The sequence below is a fragment of the Ictidomys tridecemlineatus genome, chromosome 7 (genome assembly GCF_052094955.1).
Source record: "Ictidomys tridecemlineatus isolate mIctTri1 chromosome 7, mIctTri1.hap1, whole genome shotgun sequence".
Classification (NCBI taxonomy): Eukaryota; Metazoa; Chordata; class Mammalia; order Rodentia; family Sciuridae; genus Ictidomys; species Ictidomys tridecemlineatus.
In genome coordinates, this window is record NC_135483.1 from 67,719,303 (window position 1) to 67,739,556 (window position 20,254).

The 20,254-nt window shown below is 39.0% G+C and overlaps 1 protein-coding gene and 1 long non-coding RNA gene across 12 annotated transcripts in view; one reads left to right on the forward strand and one right to left on the reverse strand.

Annotated features, from left to right (window-relative positions):
* Sgk3 (serum/glucocorticoid regulated kinase family member 3) overlaps positions 1 to 20,254 on the forward strand; it is a 140,097-nt gene that overhangs the window by 69,091 nt on the left and 50,752 nt on the right. For 7 of the 10 annotated variants that reach the window (XM_078017109.1, XM_078017107.1, XM_078017112.1 and 4 more), the window contains exon 2: positions 17,373 to 17,599. The exons of 1 other annotated variant lie outside the window; for it this stretch is intronic. In XM_078017109.1, the coding sequence (XP_077873235.1) occupies positions 17,522 to 17,599 (78 nt within the window). In that variant the 5' untranslated portion in view covers positions 17,373 to 17,521. Of the gene's footprint in view, positions 1 to 2,533; positions 2,681 to 17,372; positions 17,600 to 20,254 lie in introns of those variants that run through there. 2 more of the 10 variants (XM_013357548.4, XM_040294002.2) reach the window with 2 other exon arrangements.
* LOC120892983 (uncharacterized) overlaps positions 18,286 to 20,254 on the reverse strand; it is a 46,129-nt gene continuing 44,160 nt past the window's right edge. For both annotated transcript variants that reach the window (XR_013423990.1, XR_013423989.1), the window contains one exon: positions 18,286 to 20,148. This is a non-coding gene — a long non-coding RNA (uncharacterized LOC120892983). The remainder of the gene's footprint in view (positions 20,149 to 20,254) is intronic.

The window sequence follows — 20,254 nt, forward strand, 5'->3', positions numbered from 1 at the left end:
AATTTATTTTTCCATTTTTTATACATAAGTCACATATAACTGCCAACCAAAGCCTTTGGTTAGAATGAAGTAACTAGTGTTACTATAATATAATATTTCAGACAAAAATAGAGAACCTTGCTATTATAGGTAACCGTAAAAGCCTAATTGTAGTTGAATATATAATTCCTTTTAGGCTTCTTCAGATATTGAAAACAGACTTTTCTGCTGGGATTGTCTGGGGCTTGTGTACATCTAGTAAGTGATTTACAGCTTAGTTTTTAGAGATAAATAACAACAACAAAAATAACAAAACAGAGTAGCTCTGCTAAGTGCCAGGTTAAGTGGTACAGATCCTGAGTACTATAGTATTTTATTGCAAATAGAGGCACCTGAGCTGAGCAAGGTTTTCTATTAATCCCACCTGCTATAAAGATTAAGAATTCTTTGAATTTGTTCTTTACAAAGAGATGGCAGTGGAAATGGGGAGAGTAATTAAAGAGATTCTGTAAAAGAGAAAATGAAGGACCTGATGACTACATGTCAAGATTGAAAGAAAAGAATTCAAAGGCTTTGAGCTAGAATAAGAATGACACTTTAATCATAACAAAGAAAGGAAAGCTTGAATGAACTGATGCCAGAGATCCCTGAAGGAGACTTCTGCTAAAAATTCCCACCTTCTCTGTGTGCTCCTAAATGGAATAGCCCTCATAGGCATTTCTTGAATATTTTTTTGAGTTGAGCCTGGCAAGATAAACTCAAATGTGTGGAAGGATATTTAGAGGTCACCTAACTGAATCCCCTCATTTTAATGATGTGAAAATTGAGAGCTTCAGATATTGTGACTTTCTTTAAGGCCATGCAGCTAGGTTGGCCTCTTGGTATTTTTCTGAAGTTCTTGTAGTGAAGTTTGCCTGTCTGTTGGCAAAGCAAGGCCTGTTTCCCTGCCTTAATTCGATTATTATCTATCAAATGACTTGATTTTTCAATTAATCTTTTTCTTTATTTATACACCCAGTTACCAACTTTCTAAGTAGTATACTATGGATATTCATGTAAAAAAATCACAGCAATTTAAAGAAATATCTTAAATGACTGTATTTTGCTGTTCTAGAATTAATATTATATAAACTATCTACCTACCTACCTTTCATAGAGTGTTCCAGTGAACCGTGTGGAGTAGGGTGGTTTTATATACAGAGAAAGGCTATAGAAAATAGAATAAAAGAAAAAGCAGAAAGTTGCTTTCCTTGTAAAGTGAGGGCACAGACACAAAACAATAGAACAGTAATGGATAAATTGATAGGTTAACAGCAGATTACTTCAGGTTACTTTTTGTAGGGATTAAAGAATATAAGGATTAAAGCACAGGGAATTTCATTGTTATGTTGATTGGCCTGTTTGGGGAAAGTTGGCATTCTCATCCCACCCCTATTACTAGGTCAGATAAAAATTTAGTTGGCACAAGCCTGTAATCTCAATGATTGAGAAAGCTGAGATATGAGGAACACGTGTTCCTCAGCAATTTAGCAAGACCCTGTCTCAAAAAATAAAAAGGGATGGGGACATAAACTCAGGGTAGAATGTCACTGGGTTCGATCCCTAGTCAGTACCAACACACACATAAACACAACTTAGTTTGCATTTGGTGATGTGGAACTTTATCATGGGTAGTTTTGATTTTTAGTCTGGTCTGTTGGGGTCTAGTGCAAGAGCTTGGTCAAAAACAATGGCCTCAGGCTGGGGTTGTGGCTCAGTGGTAGAGCGCTCACAGAGCATGAGGCAGGCACTAGGTTCAATTTTCAGCACCATATTAAAAAAAAGTAACAATAAATAAAATAAAGGTATGCGTCTATCTACAACTAAAAACAAAACCAAACAAACAAAACCCCAAAAATGGCCTCCTACAATTTTTATTTAGACTTGGCCTGCCTGGGGTAAAGGGTTTGCTCTTTCCCAATGTGCCTGAGCTGTTTGAAGGGAGAGGAAATGATTAACAGTAATTTAAATCTGGGGTGAGGATTCTTTCTGGGAGTCAGTATCCACAAGTTTTAAAAGGAAGCACCAGGACGTGCAGAGGGTGTCAGTAAATGCATTACTTCTGTTCTTTGCCCCCTCTGAATACCATTCCCAATGACTTCTCATTCGTTTAACTCCAAATTTGTGTGTGACTCCTATTCTGCCAGAGGAGGGGTTATGCCGATGCCCTGAATGAGTGAACGTTGTTTTAAGGTCTTAACTAGTCCTCCACCTTGGCTGGAATCTGAGAAGAGGGCTTGGTCTTTCCCTTCTCAAGCCTCTTTCTTGTCTTACGCCGGTGGAGCTCGCTGCCTTTTTCTCTCTTTCGTCCGTCGGTGTCCAGCCCTTCCTCTCTGGGGGCTACACATGCTCAGGGTCCCCCACTTCCTCTTACTTACTTACCGCCTCCCGAGGATTGCCCCGTTTGCAGCTGCTCGAGCCCAGACGCCCAGAGTGCTTTAGGGGAGGGGCTGAGCGGGCGGAGGGAACGCCCCTTCGGCTGGGAGGCGGAGCCTGTGATTTGGTGAGGGCGGGCCCAGCAGTGAGGGGTGGGGCCTGGAGGTTGGATCGGGGCACCGAGCTCCGTGGGCGCCGCTGGGGGCGGGTGGCGCGGTGAGGAGCCCCGCCAAGTGTGGCGCAGCTGTGGTGTGGTGTGGCGCTTCCCTCTAGCCACGAGCCGAAGGTAAACGTGTAGACTGCCGAGCTGGCAGGGGAACCTGGCTTGGGAGGGGCCTCAGTACCGCTCGGGCCAGGTGGAGGGACCCCACTGGCGGGCTCAGGGCAGGTGTGTTTGGGGAGAACCGGCTGGGTGCCATTTCCGCGCGCGGAGTAGGAAGGGCGGGCTGGGCGCTGGCGGGTGGGCTGCCTCCTGGGGTGAACCTCGGAGCGGGACGCGCTGGGACCGCAGCTGGTGGTGCTCTAGCTTCGCAGCACTTTGCTCCGGGACAGAGAAATTTTCAGTTGATCCCCACACACCCTCTCCTCAAATCTCGAGAAATTTCAGGTACTTGTTAAGTTCTTATATTCTTTAAAATACATTTATAGTTAGTGGTTCAGGACTGTAGGAGAAACTTCTCCAATGTGAGCTTGCGGGGGCGCCTTAATATTGACTTGGTGGTGTTGAGTTTGCGAGAAGGGTGCGACTTATAATGGGACTGTTATTTAAACAAGGACACCAGGGAATAAATATACCACGGGAATATTAGGTATGATAGCTTTGAAGCTGGAATGCCTGGGTTCAAGTCATTTATTAACTGAGAAAACTTGAACAATTTGCTAAACTCCTGTGTGCTGAGTCCTCACATATGTCCCTAATTTACAAGATTGTAAGGATTGAGAGATTATTGCCTAATGCTTGCCAACAATGAGTGCTGGCTGTTTTCTTATTACGCATTTAAATGATCATTAATTTCCAAAGTTTGCCATCACTGGAAAACCTACGCATTTTCCTTAGAGGTGTTGCTAGAAATGTTTGGGGATTGCTTTGGAACAGTTTTTGTAAGATGAATCCTGCAAGAAGAGGACGCATCCACCTTGTTCTAAATCAAATCCACTCTCAAATGAACTGACACCCCAGTCTTATTTTCTTGGACAGTGTTGGGAGTCAAATCCAGGGTCTCCTGCAAGTGCTGTACCACCTACTAACCCTCCAACCCTCAGACACCTCAGTCTTTAAGGCTGTTCTAAGAGAGATGAAAAAGTATCACCGTTAGGGTGAATGTAGCCTCATTTTAAGTTGTGGAAGATTTGTTTAAAAAAAAACAGCTCCTGCCACTTTATACAGACTTATGAATTATTCTATTTGAAGTAAGTGCTTATTCTATTATTGCAAGAGTATGTAAAGCAGAGCATCCAAAATAAGTAAACAGGTATCATTAGCTTGTTGCATAGACTCAGAATTGAAAGGGATTTGAAAATCAGACTAACTTTAGGTCATTATAGATAAAGGTGTGGTGCCAGAAACCCAGAATCAATAAACAAGCTTAGACTATAATTCACTTCTGCTAATTAATGAATTGTAAAATCAGAGGAATATATTCTAGTTTTGATGATAGTTACTGTTTTTATTTTTGACAGTTTTATGGTGCTGTGAATGGTTTTTCTCTAAGCAACATCCTGCTTTGGTAGCTTAATTGCATGATTCATAATCATTCTTCAGCACCTTTGATTTAAATCACAAGTCTCAAAGTTGCTACATCAATTATTGCTTTGAGAACAAGATGATTGTCTTCTTAAGCTTTGTACAAACATGTTCTAACAGTGCTTTGGTTTTGTTGTTTAAACTGTACCCCTTTTCTCATATATACAGAATGTAAATGACCAGTATAAACAAATTGACCTACTTGGCAGTTTGTTATCACTGTGTTATTGGTGACTTTTCTTGATTAGGCAGGATAGAGTCAGGAAATGGAACCCTGAATATTAGCCTAAGGAAATAGGACTGGGTCCTGAAGAAGTGTGTTGCAATGTTGCTGCTAACTTCAAAAGCATTTTGGAGTGAAATTGTTTTGAGATATTGGGGTGTTAGTTGCTGACTCTTCCTCAGTTCTTTGCATAGCTCACTCCCTCACCTTTGGGTATTTGTTCAGATGTTACCTTCTTATTTAAAATTGCACACAACCCCACACTTCCTATAATGTATATTTACTTGTTTATATAATTACTCATTATCTGTTGTCTGCCACTAGTGGGTAAGTTCCATGTGGCTCAGGGTGCTTCCCAGTTGTGTTCACTGCTGTATTCTAAGCACCTGGTAATAGTGCCTAGCATGTAGAAGGTATCAGATGTGTGGATCTGATGTAGACATTTCTAGCAAGACTAGTAATTACTTAAGCTAATTCACTGTCATTTTGTTCTGCCCCCCCCCCCCCGCTTCTAGTTTTTTCTCCTGGTTACCCAGGAATAAAAACTTGAGGCTGTGTGTGTGTGTGTGTATGTATGTGTGTGTATGTGAGTTGCAGGGGATTCGAATCCAGGGCCTTGTACATGCAAGTCAAGCAGGCTACCAACTGAGCTATATCCTCAGCCCCTTAAAGCAATCTTAATTCTTCCTCCTACCTTGCACCTCACATGCAAATATTTCACCTGTCAAGTTTTTTTTTTTGTGTGTGTGTGTGTGTGTGTGAACCTGACGCTTCTGTTGTTGCCAAGCCCCTCTTTCTTTGTGCCCCTTCATTTCATTCCATCGTCTACACCTACAGTCTCACAGTTCCCTTTTAAATTCTTTCACATCCTCATCAGAGTGAGATCCACAGTGAGAAGACTGGCATTCAAAACTCCCTATCTTCTATAGATAAAAACAGTGATTTCCAACTTAGGCTTATAAACATGAAAGTAAGATAAAGCTTTAATGGCAGTGTCTTATAAAGCCTGGAAATGAGTATTGCTTCATGACAGTTTTCTCATTTTTTTTTCTATTAATGATTTGGACTTTTCCCCAGTGTAGGTAGTTATTCAAATAAACTGGGCTAATAGCTTTCCCCTGTTTGAGCTGAAGACTTCCGCTGCTCTGTTTTGAGTGCTCATCCTTCAAGCTTCCTCCCATAAGATAAGTTTAGTTGAAGGTAGTTTTGTCTTCCTCTGAGTTCTGATGACTTTCATAGGGAATTTATCACATTCTACTTTGAATTGTAATTATTTGAGCATTTTTCTTTTTCTTTTTTTTTTGCTGAATATAAACTGAAGGACAAGAAACACATAAATTCCAGGAAGCACACATAGAAAAATTCCAGTTATCTTTTTTCCTTTCAGTTACTTTTAAAGGAAATATAAGATCCACATCTATTTATCTGCTTTTTAAGTAAAAGTAAAATTAAAATTCTGTTTAATAGGTCTTTAAATCATTAAGATTGAGCTGCAACAATTATTTCTACCATATGGACATATAAGGAAAATGGCAGTGGAAATTCAGTACTAAGTAAAAAGATACAAATGAAGATATCCAGTTCTGTGTTTGTAGAAGGAAGTGGGTATAGGAAGAGCAACATATACAACACTTACATAGTCAAATGTTTTTAAAAATACACAATAATCTTACCCAGGAAGCCACTGGGACAAGCCAGACTTATGGAGCAACATCTATAGCTTTGAGTTTTCTTGTGAAGTATTATTTCTAAATTGTATTTTGTTTTTATATCTGCAGGCACACCTAATACTCTTTCTCTGCTTTGTTTTCTGAGCTGGATAGGACTGAACATTGTCTGCTCTTGTGGGAATTAATTTGCCTCCTTTCATTGTTTAATCTCAAAAAAATCACTCTTTTTCTTCACTTATTTCCTAGATTTATGGAGAATCATCTATGCCAGAAGTTTTTTAATTCTTTGGAGAAAGGTGGTAGATAGAAGATACTGAGTCTATCTGTTGTTCAAGATTACAGTTTTAAGTTTGATATCAGCATTTAGTTTAACATGTTTTGGTTAATTTTATAATACAGACATCTCCTTGTACTTTTCCAGTTGAGTCAATGTTTTTCTTTTACCTGTGACTCTTTCAGATTAAAACTGAATTTAAGGATTTCTGTAGATGTTTCTGACATTTGATTTTATCTTTTCTTCTCCTGTTACCTCCCAAACCAAATGAGTTTTTCCATTCTAGGGCATGTATTAGCCTTATTTTCTTTGTTCTTGATTTTGAGTACTTACAGGTATAAATAAATTTATTTTATAATTTCTAGGGTAAAGCTGCAGTTTCTACTGATAGGAAAAGAGTAAGGAAAACATATAGAGGTTCTAATTTTTGAACTTTTAAGATAAAAATTTACATATTATTTTTACTAATAACACAGCCAATAAAAAGACTTATCACAAATGTGCTACAGTGTCAATATGTATTATAATTAAATATGTAATTGATTATAATTTGTGTGCTCTGGAAGATGTCTTCTAATGTGCTAACAAATGAAGTTTTACTGTCAGAAGAATTTTGAAAGCAAATATTTGCTCTGGAGTGAAGTTTCCTTTTATCATACTATGTAAGCATCTATGTTTATCCTGATTTTTGTTTTTAAAATGCAAAGGCGTTATATACTTAAAATGGGGGCACAGACTAGTGATACATCCCTAGCACATGGTGAGCATTTTGTAAGTGACTTTAAATAAGTAAATCTGTATTTTTAGGGAGGATTTTATTAAGTTATCATAACCTGTTAGTATATTGGGGTGACCCAGTAACAAGGCAGAGAGTGATGATTTAAGAGATTAATGAAGAAATGATGAAGCACTGTTTACTTTAAAGATCTCACCATCATAATTTGACAAATTGGAATTTCTAAGCATGTTTCTCTTACCTGTTGCATGAATAAGTTAAACAAATGTTTAGTAGGGCCTTCTGAACATGGCAGTGAATAAGTAAAGGTCCTACAGTTGGGGAAGCTTTGAATAAGCAAGCAAAATGCAATCCTAGAAGCAGTCCATAATGCTAAAATTGAAATAAACATGATGATGGAGAAGTCTAATTTGTGGAGGGAACATTTTTAGTTACAGTGTTCAGGAAGGTTTATCACAAGAAGTGACATTTGAACAAAGGCCTTTGTGTGAAGAGCTGTGGGGAAGTCATCCCAGATGAAGGGACCATAGGTACAAGAGAGACTTCAGAAGGGAAAAAGTTTGGTATGCATGCAAACTAGGGAAAAGGTTGTTCTAATGGGAGTCTTCTGAACAGAGGGCATGTGGCCTGGTGGGTGTAGCTGGGCAAATAGTTGGTAGTCTGTTGGCTATAATTCAGTTTGGATTTTATTCTAGGGACAGCAGGAAGCCATAGAAAGGGTATAAATGGAGGGGGCAGGGATTATCCAATTTATATCATTCTGGCTGCTGTAGTAGGATTGTAAGGAGGTTAGAACAAAAGCAGAGACAGGTTGAAGTTTTCCAAAAAGACTTTGAGACTTGGTGGTGATTGTTGACTTTGTAAGTTTAGTTTTGTTTTTAGTGTCTCCTCAGTCTGAATTCTTTCTTCATACTCAACCTCCACAATCACAACCAGCTTCACCCTAGGCCCCCTCGCTCTGCCAGTGATCGCAGTCCTCTAGAAATTGTCCTTGGAGTATTCTGTGTTCACATCTGTCTGTAAGATGTGCTAGAAGTGTGTCTTTGAATGGGAAAGCTTGGGAAGCTGGAAAAGTGCAGCTGTTCTTGTGATTGAGACCAGTGAACTTGGGAGGCAGAGGAGGATAGGACACTTGCTGCCACTGCTATGTTCCCTACCCTTCACCAAGTGGAGGCTTGTGTTATTGTTGCAATAAGTGTAGGGCTTTCCTTCTTATCCTGGCAGTTTTAAGTCTAATATGGAAAACAAAGGGCTGTCAGTGGTTACTTTCACCTCTTCCCTCATTCCCCTTCCTGAATGTAATAAAGATAGAGCCAGTTTCTGGGAATCCATACGTCCCTGTGACTTTGTTGAGGTTCTTGGACATTCCTCTCAAATTGTTGGATTCATACTGTTCTGTATTGTTTGTCCCAACATAACTAATTTTTTGCACATATATTGTTTTAAACTCCTTTATCACTTTTCTTAAGAATCAGAATAAATAAAAGATCCTTCAAATATAAGGTGTGATAAGCCCAAGAAAAACAGAACTACTTTGTAATTACAGAATGAGGGGAAAAACCAAAGAAGGGCTTGGAATGGGAATTAAAGGAAGGAAAACAGGAAAAGTTGTAACTGACTCATCATGTGATGTTGTGAGGGAAGGGGAGGTTACTATGTATCTTTCATTGGCAGATCCTGTTGGATTTTTAATCTATTCTGCTGTGAACCTAATTTACAGATGTGACAAAGATGTGCTTTGTCTCTGTTGAAACATTTCAGATATATTTGGAGCTAGTATCCTGAGAGGTGGAAATAAACAAACACAGATTAAGTACTATTACAGTAGACTTCCAGTACCAGAAATCAGTTATTTGGGGGTTTGAATTTCCTGGGAAGGTACTTTTAATGTAATTTCAAATGAATAATCCTCTTCCCCCACTTTAATCCATTTTCTTATTTCCTAGATTAGTTCCCAGTTCCCAGATTAGTTCCCACCTGATCTCTGTCCTGTGCCCAGGGTTTGTGCCTCTTTTTTATTTTATTTTTAGGGAAGTTTTGATTTCACAGTTGGATTAAAGAAGAAGGTGTGTAAATTTCCCATTTACCTCCTACCCCACACATGTAGCTTCCCCCATTATCATATCCCCCCTTCCAGAGTGGTTCAGTTGTTATACTTGATGAACTTACATTAACATAATTACCCAAAGTCCATAGTTTTACATTAGAGTTCTCTCTTGGTGTTGTGCATTTCTTTGGTTGTGGGCAAATATATAATGATGTATATTTCTGCCATTTAGTATCATACAAATCATACCTTAAAAATCCTCTGTGCTCTACTTATTCATCCTTTCATCCTGCTAACCTTCCAACTCCTGGCAAACATTGGTTATTTTACTCTCTCCCCAGAGTTTTACCTTTTCTAGAATGTTAAGTAGTTGGACACATACAGTGTGAAACCTTTTCAGATTGTCTACTTTCACTTAGCGATATATATTTAAGTTTCCTCCATGGCTTTTCATGGCTTGATAGCCCATTTCTTTTTAGAAATGCTGAAAAATATTCCACTGTCTGATGTACCAGTTGTAATCCATTTACCTACTAAAATGTTTGCCTCAAAGTTTTTGCAGTTATATATCTGCTATAAATATCCACCTGCAAGTTTTTGTGTGGACATAAGTTTTTACCCCCTTTAGGTAAGTACCACAGAGCACAACTGATGGATTATGGGATGATTGTGTATTTTAGTCTTGTAAGAAATTGCCAAATTGTCTTCCAGAGTGACTCTACCATTTTGCATTCTCACTAGTAGTGAATGAAAGTTCCTGTTGCTTCCCAACCTCACCAGCATTTGATGTTGTCAGTTTTCTGGATGTTGCCCATTCTAATAGATCTGTATTGGTTATCTTCTTGTCTTAATTTGCGTTTCCCTTGACATGAGATGGAGTATCTTTTCTTATGCTTATTTGTCAACTATATATTTATTCCCTTCTGTGCATTGTCTGTTAAGATCTTTGGCCCATAAAAATTTGAGTTTTAAGAGTTTTTGGTATATTTTAGGTAACAATCCTTTACTGAATGCCTTTTTTTTCCTGGAGGGTTTTAAATTCTTATTTATTTATTTTTACCAGGGCTTGAACCCAGGGGTGCTTAACCACTTAGTCACATTCATAACTCATTTTATTTTTTATTTTGAGACAGCGTCTTGCTAAGTTGCTGAGGTTGCCTTTGAACTTTCAATCCTCCTGCCATAGCCTCCTGAGCTGCTGTGTACCACTTCACCTGGCTTACTGAATGTCTTTTTCAGATATTTCCTTCTAGTTCATGGCTTGTTCTCTCATTCATATTCTCTCTCTCTCTCTCTCTCTCTCTCTCTCTCTCTCTCTCTCTCTCTCTCTCTCTAGAGAGAGAGAGAATTTTTTAATATTTATTTTTTAGTTTTCGGTGGACACAACATCTTTATTTGTATGTGGTGCTGAGGATCGAACCCAGTGCCCCGCACATGCCAGGCGAGCGCGCTAACGCTTGAGCCACATCCCCAGCCCCTCTCATTCTCTTGACATTCTTTTCAGGAACTTGCCTTGGTGTATCTACAAAGTCATCACCTTGTTGTGAATCTTCAATCCTCTCTGTCTCCATCATATTAGTTAAGAGTGAATACTGATAAATTATGAATACATCTAGTTTCTAATCTGGGTAGGATCCACTAGTCAATATCAAACTGAAGTCTTTAATATTGAAGGAATAGGAGTCATAAACTCTACTATTTTAGAGGTAAAAACAGAAGAATTTTTTGACCCTTTTTATAATTTTTTTTAACTGTTCGTTCCCAAAGAAAGATGGGTAAGATTCAGGACAGTAATCAACCTATAGTAGATAAAAAGACATATTAAAAAGTAAAGGGAAAATTGCTTTTAAAAAGTTCTAAGTAATGTCTATTTACTTATTTTTGCTGTACTGGGGATTGAACCTGGGAGTGCTTTACCCCACTGCGTTACATCTCCCACCCTTTTTATTTTTTATTTTGAGATAGAGTCATTACTAAGTTGCCCCAGGCTAGCCTTGAACTTGCAGTTCTCCTGCCTGTTGGGATTACAGTCATGTGCTACTGTGTCCAATATGTCCATTTATTTTTAAGGAGTATTTGAATCAACAAAATTTTAACATAAGAATTTGGGTGATTCTCCTCCACGGAGTGCCACTTATATTGCTACTTTTTATAGCTCTAAATTTTTTAAAAATGAAATCTATAAATGCTTTTTAAAAAAAGATAAACTCCCCCTTCCTTTTCGAAAAACCATGTTCTTACTAGCATCATTTCTTGTGTCCTCCTTATTTCATAATTTAGCTCTTGTCTTTGTGATGGGGCCAGCATGCAAAGTCTGCTCTCTATCAAGCTCTTGGGTAGATGTCTATGTGTGATGTTTCAAGAGAGGAAAGTCAGGAGCCTATCACTCCTCCCATTGCTGCCCAAACTCCAGCTCCTCTTTGTGACGGAATCAAAATCTGCCTTTGCTATGAGAGGATGCGTACAATTGTAGGATAAGAAATTGAGGGACACAATGATGTGCAAGTTGGGTTGTTGGGTCAGGGTGCTGTCATCCACAGCTGTGTAATCAGTCATGTGAAAGTACTCTTCATAGCCTACCTTTCTTCTTCATCTATAAAGTGGGAATAGTGATATTTATCTCAGAGGTTGCTGTGAGGATTGAGTGAGGTGTTAGAGTTCTTAAAGCAGGCCTGGCATTAGTGCTCAATAAATGCGGGATTCTTGATCTCACTACTGTTAACATTTCGGACCACATGTTTTTTTGTTGTAGACCCCCTACAACAAAAACAATGCAGTCCTGGCCCTTGGAGATGCTTAGCATCTTTTCTGACTACTTCCTTGCCACCAAGTTCAGAGAACTAAAAGTCTCCAGACATTGCCAAATATCCCCCCATAGCAAAATTGCCCCCAGATGGGAAGCATTATATAGTATTTACTAGCTATTACATTACCCTTGCAAATTCACTGTCCTTCCTAAGATCTGGCTGGCCTCTGAAAGTTCTTTTTTGATCTGTTTTTGTTGTTGTTGTTGTTGTTGTTGGACTTGTCTGAACTGATTCATGAAGTGGATAGTCCAATTAGTTCTTCCATTATGGGTTAACATCGGATGAATTTAGGTCTCTTTGGGGCCATACTGCCTACGCCTGAGCAATCCAGCTGCCCCTGAGAACCACTGTGTATGATTATCTTGTGTCTTGCCAGCAGAGTTGAGGTTGATCTTTTTTCTGTTGCATTTTGAAAAGCCCTACTACATACCTGTGAACCTCTCAGAATTTTTTCAATTTTCATTCCCACATGAACAATGTATATTTTTGTTCCACTTCTTTCTCATTTGTGATCTTTTTATGTCAATCCCCTTCTCATTCTGTTTTATTTGGCTGCTTGGCCAGAGGATGATTTCATATAATTTTAATTGCTTTAGTTTCATAGAATAATTATGCATTAAATTCATAGTAATATTAGGATTAATTTTTCATAATTTTACTTTTAACCACTTAAAAGTTAGTTTATGAAAACTGGGCAAGTTGTATCTGTAGCTTATAGTCCCAGTTTCTTGAGAGATGGAGGCAGGAGGTTAGCTTAAGTCCAGTAGTTCAAGACCAGCCTGGATAATATAGTGAGATCTGTCTCAAAATACACAGAAAAAGTAAGTTTTGAACCATCTTCATTTTTCCCTAAAGGACTCTAGAGCATATACATGTGGAAACAGTCTGGTATAATGAACCCTGAAGTCAGACTACCAGGTTCAAATCCTAACTCTGCCACCATGGAGGTCTGTGCCATTTATCTCTGCAGCTCACATGTGCCATCCAAACCTGCTCACACCTGGTCTTGCTTTTACTACACTGAGTAGAATTCTGTGCATATCCAATTTTATGATTTGGAGAATCAAGTAATGCTCTGTTCATGATAAATGTTCTTGTTACCCAGTTTCTTGGTTTTTCATAGCCAGCTATCTAATCTATACCAGAGCCTAGTAGCAAGTCAGGAATCAAATGGACAGTAGTTGTTGGCAAACCCTAAGAGATCTTTAGACCTTAGTCTCCTGATGCTTATCACAGGCCCCTTAACAAATCCCTGTCTATTAGGTCATTTCTCATACTGTTGGGTGTGCTAAGGCAGAGACTCAATGGTTAGAGCAGTTTTCGTTGTTACAGAACCTTCTCTTTGAACAGGCTTCAATAAAAACTAACAACTTCATAGTTTTTCCAGTAGATGGGTCAGAACATCCTGTCCAAATAGGAAGCATTCAGTTGTTTTTCCTGTTTTTCAGTTAAGCAGTGCAAGGTATAACTGTTTCTCTGACTTGAGATTAGACATTCTGCCTCAGACCAGTGGAACCCTAAAAACCACTGATTCGGAGATTCCTGAACTTCCATGGTATTTTTCTTCCATCCCTTCTCTTGTTTATGTGTTTATGCAAGTGTCCAGGGTACTTGGTACTTTTTGTTCTTTAGGTCCAATTAAGGCAATGCCATAATGTGGTAGACCCGGGTGGTGATCTAAAAAAGGTCACAGCCCTCCAGACTGTTTTATTATGACAATTCACACCTGACCCTCAGGTTAGACAGCAAAAGGGATTAGGTATTTGTGGCAAACTAACTCATTGTCCTTGCTGATGTTGTGAGAAAAGAATGGATTTGCCAGGGCAAGAGTCTCATTTCAGATATCAGGGATTGTGCTGATTTTCTTCAGCCCAAAATAACACATCTAGAATTGCAATTGTAATTGGAATTACTACCTGATTAAATTTATGGTAATCCATAGTCATGTTCTAGGATGTTTCTGGCTTTGGTTCTGGTAAATAGGCTAGTTAAATGGGAATATGGTGGGATTTAACACCCTTGCATTTAACACCCTTCCAGTTTTTGATGGTGGTACTGATTTCTGAGCTCAGAGTGATAGTGTATAATTTTTTGTTATTTTTTTAGTTGGAGCAAGGAAAATAGTTCGAAGGGCTTTAAGCTTGTAATCAAATTGACAGTAGTTGTTGTCAAACCCTTGGGGGGTCTACAACTCTTATTCTTCTCTTGATGCTTGTCAGAGGTTTCTACATGGTCCTTTCTCCTGTAATAAAATTTATGACATAGGGCAGGGAGCCATTGTGGGGATTTGGGCCAGTTACTATTATATTGATTTCCACTAAAATTTATAGGACTAGGAAAATAAACACAAGGTAGGCTTATGGTTTCATTGGACCCACTTGAGTTATCAGGGCCACCTTCATCTCTGGGAGTCCCACTCTGACTGGTGGGCCACATTTGGCATTAGTATCAGTTCTGAGTTATATCCCATCTTATAACCTATGGAAGGATAATAGATTTCCCTTGCTTCAGTTGGACAGTCAACCTTTGGAATTGCTATAGATCACTCTTTGGAAAGGCCAGGAGAAAGATCAAGAGTATATGATTATGGCCTTGTAAAGGGCCACAATCTTACGTTTAATCTTCTTTGGTCTAATGCTATTTGAATATACTCCCATCTGTGCTTCTCAGTCTTTTACTGGTAAAAAATTGAGATTTTGCAGATTTTTTTTGGTATAAAGGCAGTCTTCTTTTAGAGTAGTACTTGAACTTCTTTCTGGGCTATTTTGGGTTATGAGGCAGTGAAGAATAGCAGGAGCAGGTAGTCAAGAGAATGGGAGTCCTCTTGTGAAACAATCTCAAAGAATTTTATGGGGTACATTGGTAGTCTCAGTACCCTCAGGGATGCAGGTAACTGCTTTCAGCAGGGAACTTGAGCTAAATTGGAGTTCAGTTTTTTTAGTGTCTTCCCAGCTGTCTCAATCCATATTTCTGAATCATTCTGCTTTCCAGCCAGTGTCCCTTGTGTTAGCATATGAGACTTTGCAGTATTGCAAGTTTAATTAGCTTTTGTAATCCTTCTGGGCTTGATTCTTAGTCCTATCAGCTTGGCAGTTTTAAGAGATAATAGATTCTCTAAAACATCCATAGATGGATATCTATCTATTTGGGAATTCATGGCTTTCAACTTGTCATTTGCTTTGTGCACATTCTCAAGAACAGCCAGAAGCAGCCCTAGCCCATGTTACAATCTCTGAAGTAAACCTTTTCATGAGCCACTCAGATTTCTAGCACCCTGCCCTCCACCTGCACTCCATCTTGTAACACCATGCACAGGAAGTAATTGAAATGGTCATGATGTCACTGTGTGCTATCCCCTTCCTCCTTAAGAAGGTTATCAGGACACTTATCAAATATATATCTCACTTTTGAGGTTCTGTTTCCTAGGACCATTGTTGGTACCAGGTAGCTGCATTAGTTACAAGGCATATGCAAAAGTAATGAAGGGTGTCTAACAAAGGAATGTTTATTAAGGTGTTGTGGGTAGGGTTAAGGCAACCAAGGTATGGTTGAAGTCCCTCTTTCCCAGCAAGATCAGGAGCCTATCATTAATCCTAGTCCTTGAATTATAACTGGGGTAGAAGAGACTGCCTGGTAGAATTTGGCCTTAGATAGAGAAATCCTTTTGCTGTCCAATATGGATCAAAGGGATAATAACCTTAGCATCTCACTGCTCCTGCCCCTGTTCTGCTAGTGCCTCATAGTGAGGCACTGAATCTAACCAGAGGACAAGGGCAGAAGGTAGATGGCCTCTCTTTGTAGCGCATACAGGTCAGCTTTCTGGGATGTGGCAGGGTGGAAAAAAATAGGTGATTTGATATGGAAGAGTAAATGGAGTATACATAGATATAGCACAAAGTGGAAACTCTGGCCAGGTTTGAGTGTGTACCTTGAATGTAGGCTTCTACATTTAACTGCCTGCTCTACCTGTAATCTTACATGTCCTCTGGGCACTTTGTATGGAGCAGCTTTTTCAACTCTTTCCCCATCCTTCATTCCTGATGCCACTCAATGTGGTATCTTATTGTCCCTTCCAAAGGGAAGGCCTGAGGCCTGATGTTTTCCTGTAATTCTGCTGTGAGTTACAGCACAAAAGGCACAAATGTTTAAATTCATATAAAATTAAGTACTAGTGGGACCTATGACCCTAAATCCCACATTCTCAAGGGACATGTGTGGATAGTGTAGCTTATAATCTTCCCCCTCAGATTCCCTTTTGCTGCTTGCTGGTAAAGAGTGAGCTATGGTAGGTCATGGGACCCTCAGATTAAACTGATCCAGGGAAATTATCCAGGCATACAGACCATTTAAAAGATATTATTTGGTGTCAGTGGAAAGTATAGTCTGCTCTGTGTAACAAAGGTGACATTAGTGTGACATATCAAGCCCTTTGTTCAAGGGTGGAATGATATTAGCATATTGTATTTGTTTTGTGTGAAGATCTACTACAATGTCTCTGATCACTAATTCAGTGCATAAGAATCATCCACAGTGTTGGATTCCCCCCCCCCCCTCAGTTCTGGGGATTGAACTCAGGAGTGTTCTATCACTGAGCCACATCCCCACTGATTTTAATTTTTTTTATTTTGAGACAGGGTCTCACTCAGTTGCCAAGACTGGCCTTGAGCTTGTGATCTTCTTGCCTCAACCTCCCAAATTGTTGGGATTATAGATGTGCATCTTCTGGCTCCATCCAATTTTTTTGTTAAACTTTTTTTAGTTGTTCATAGACCTTTATTTATTTATACATGGTGCTGAGAATCAAACCCAGTGTTTCACACATACCAGGCAAATGTGCTACCATTGAGCCACAGCCACAGCCCTTCATCCAGTTTATGAGTTGGGACTCTGGTGCCAAACAGGCTGGGTCAAAATTCTAGATGTGCAAATTATTTATTCTCTTTGTGACTCTGTTTTCTTACTAGTAAAATGGGAATAGTTACCTACCAAACAGGATTGTAATCTGAATTGTTCAGCAGTCAAATCACTGGTTTGACCTGATACAAAATCTGAAAGTCATAGTTTGTAGGACGGCTCATAACCACTTCCCCCTCTCATCTCTGCTACCTGTAGAGGAGTCTCTTTCTCTACGTGCTTCAATATTAACCAGTAGCACAGTAGACTACTGTGACAGGAGGGCAAGGCTCTGATCATTCAACCAGAACTCCTTTCGTGAGAATTAAACTTTAGTCCACAAACTGCAGCGTATAGACTCCTGGAATTTCCAATGGAAAGGAAGGCAAATAGGATACAAATGCTTGATTGTGGTTTAGTGCTAGTAACACATCAGGAACTAAATCTCTAACCTGGGCTGAGATTTATAAATTTCTGCCAGAATAAACATCAAATGGGTCCTATTTACAAGGAATGACAAATCTTAATAATATTTTTAAGTTATCTTGCTAATCAATTCTTTTTTTTCCCCCCTGTCGGTTAAGGTTGCATGATGGAATTTGAACATTACTTCAAGAGTTTTCATATTTTGGATTAGTTAATTGTGCTCATCCTCTGTTGATTATTTCTTCGGACTCATTTTTTGGTTTTTTTGGTGCCCTTTTGAGTCACTTAAACGCAAAGAAATTATATCATGGACTACAAGGAAAACTGCCCAAGTGTAAGCATTCCCAGCTCTGATGAACACAGAGAGAAAAAGAAGAGGTTTACTGTAAGTATGTAACATACAGCATATGGGAAAAATTTTGTCATAGAAAATATTTCCATTTCTGCTTTTGTTCTTCCCTAAGCTAGAATGTTTCTCTTTCCCCTATTTCTGAATATCCAGATTTTATTTCTTTTGAATGATGTGTCCTCCACAGAGTCTGCCCTGCTATTATAACAAAAATAAAACTTCCTTCTTTAATGCATATTTTTGCCTGTTTTCCCATTTCCTTGGAGAACGATACAAAACTATCTCAGACCCTCTTTATCAGAAAATGTATGTGTGTGGTCTAGTGCGGTGGTGTACACCTACAATCCCAGCAGCTTGGGAGGCTGAGGCAGGAGGATTGCAAGTTCAAAGCCAGCCTCAGCAATTTAGCAAGGCCCTAAGCAACTAAGTGAGACCCTGTCTCTAAATAAAATATAAAAGAAGGCTAGAGATATGTCTCAGTGGTTAAGTGCCCCTGAGTTCAATTCTCAGTACCAAGGAAAAGAAAACGTATGTGAGCATACATACTGTTCTTCATACTGATAATTTTATGTATGCTGTCAGGTGTTGTTGATCCATGTTAAGAATTTCTGTCATGAAGTTTCCGTAGTATCTTTACTATGACATTTATTGCTTTGTTTTATTTTTAATATTGTTGTATCAGATGTCCTTTTTTTCATCTTAAAAGCAAAACCCACTTCTGATTTTATTTTTTAATACTGTAGTATCTGTTATATAGCTTTATAAAGAATAAGCACAATGAATATTTCCTGTTGTTAGTATACAATAGAGAATAACCACTTTTTAAATTAACATAATGAAACATACAATATTGTATTTATTTCCAGTAGTCCAGTTAGTATATACAGATATCTCCTACCCTTCTGAAAAAAAAAATGTCATTTATCTTATCTAAGTGATCTAGTCGTATAAAGTCCCCTCTGCTGAGTAGTGTTAAGAAATTAATTTAACAACTTAGATCTGTTTAACACTTATTTTGATCTAGGTAAAAATGCCCAGGTTGTGTTAATTCTGCTCTTTTTTCTTATTTTGACATACTTCTCCAGGTTGTCATCTTGACTTATGGGCAGGAGGGTATCTCCTTTCACAGTATTGATTGAATAGATGACTAATTTCATGGTAACCTAGAGAAGGCTCTTGTATTCTGGTTATCCCTGTAGATCTTTGCTGTTCTAGCTGTGGAATGGCTGGTTTAGCACATATCCAGATGTGGCCGACATCATATAGCCCTGGGCATTTTGTCAGCTCTGTTGCTGGTATCTGCAATTGATGGACTAACTTGGGATCTCTCCTTTTTTGGCTTGGCCAGGGTCCTAAAGGGGCCTCTACTGACTCAGTGCTTTGGCTCTCAGTAGCCAAAGAGCCTCCTAAGGCTGTGACATGTTCTTTCCTGCTCTTGACTCAGTAGTCCCTCCCAGCCTCCAATGAGGGTTTCACCTGACCCCTGCCAGTTGAGCCCCATGACAAGAAACTTTCAGTTCAGAGTGCATGTCACATGGGAGATGAGAAAAGCTGAAGAGTTAAACTAAACCCTTCATCTGAACACTACACTCTGCCTTTTTAACTGTGTGGGCTAGGTGCTCCCAAATGGTGGCTTTCTCCAAGAAAGGGAGAAAAGAAACAGCCTCTCTGCTCTCTGTTCTTTACTAAACAAACACACCTCCCACCTCCTGCATCAATGGCCAGAGCAGAGAGATTGGAGGCCATTTACCTCTTTTCATGTGTGCTGCCAGCCTCTATATTGCAGTGGTATCTTAAACAGTGTGCATTTGTTACACATGATTTAAACACATTTTTACTAATATCACAATGAAGGTAAACAAGGGTTAATAAACCTTGGGTAAAGTAGGGAAGTGTGTGCAAGTTTTTTTCCTTCCCTCTTCTTATTTTTACCTTTGGGCTATTCTCTGCTTCAGGGACTTTACCTCCTGCCAAGTTAGACAGAAATTCATAACATTGAAAGTGTGGGCTGTAGGTTGTGTCAGATGTCCTTTGATTTTTCAGGGTATAAGTATTTTCATCTTTTCTGAGAAACAGTCAAGGAAGACTTCAGCAACTTTCTTACCTAGCTGTGCCCACATGTGCTCTGAGTTCTCAGAAGCCTTGTCCAAATCACCATGTTCATTTATTTCTTCAGATTCCCAAATGTTGCCTCATTACAGAGACTTTTTCTGGCCTCTTAAAATATAAAATAGCACCTTCAAACCCCACCCCAAACACCCTTTCACTCTGTCCTGATTAGTAACTCTTTAATAGCTGTAATCATCACCTGACTTTTGGCATTTATTTACATGTTCTTTGCCTGCCAGAATCAAGGTACTTTGAAGCAAGAACTTCCCTTACTATTGTTTTACCATCCCCTATAACAGAGATAGTAGATGTTTAGTAAGTATTTGTTGGGTGAAAATAGTACTAAGTTCATGTATTAGTTCCTGGGTCACAATAGTGCTGTCCTCAGTCCTCAAGAAACTTGATTCTAATGAGCTCAGATAGACCCCTCCTCATCCGACACAGACTCTCTGTTCAGCTTCAGCAAGTCCAGATGCCTATAGAACAAAAATAGACCTTGTGTTACTGAGTATTCAATAATATTTTTACACTCTTCTCATCTTTTATGTAACTCTCATAGATTCATGCATTGCATTCTAGTAT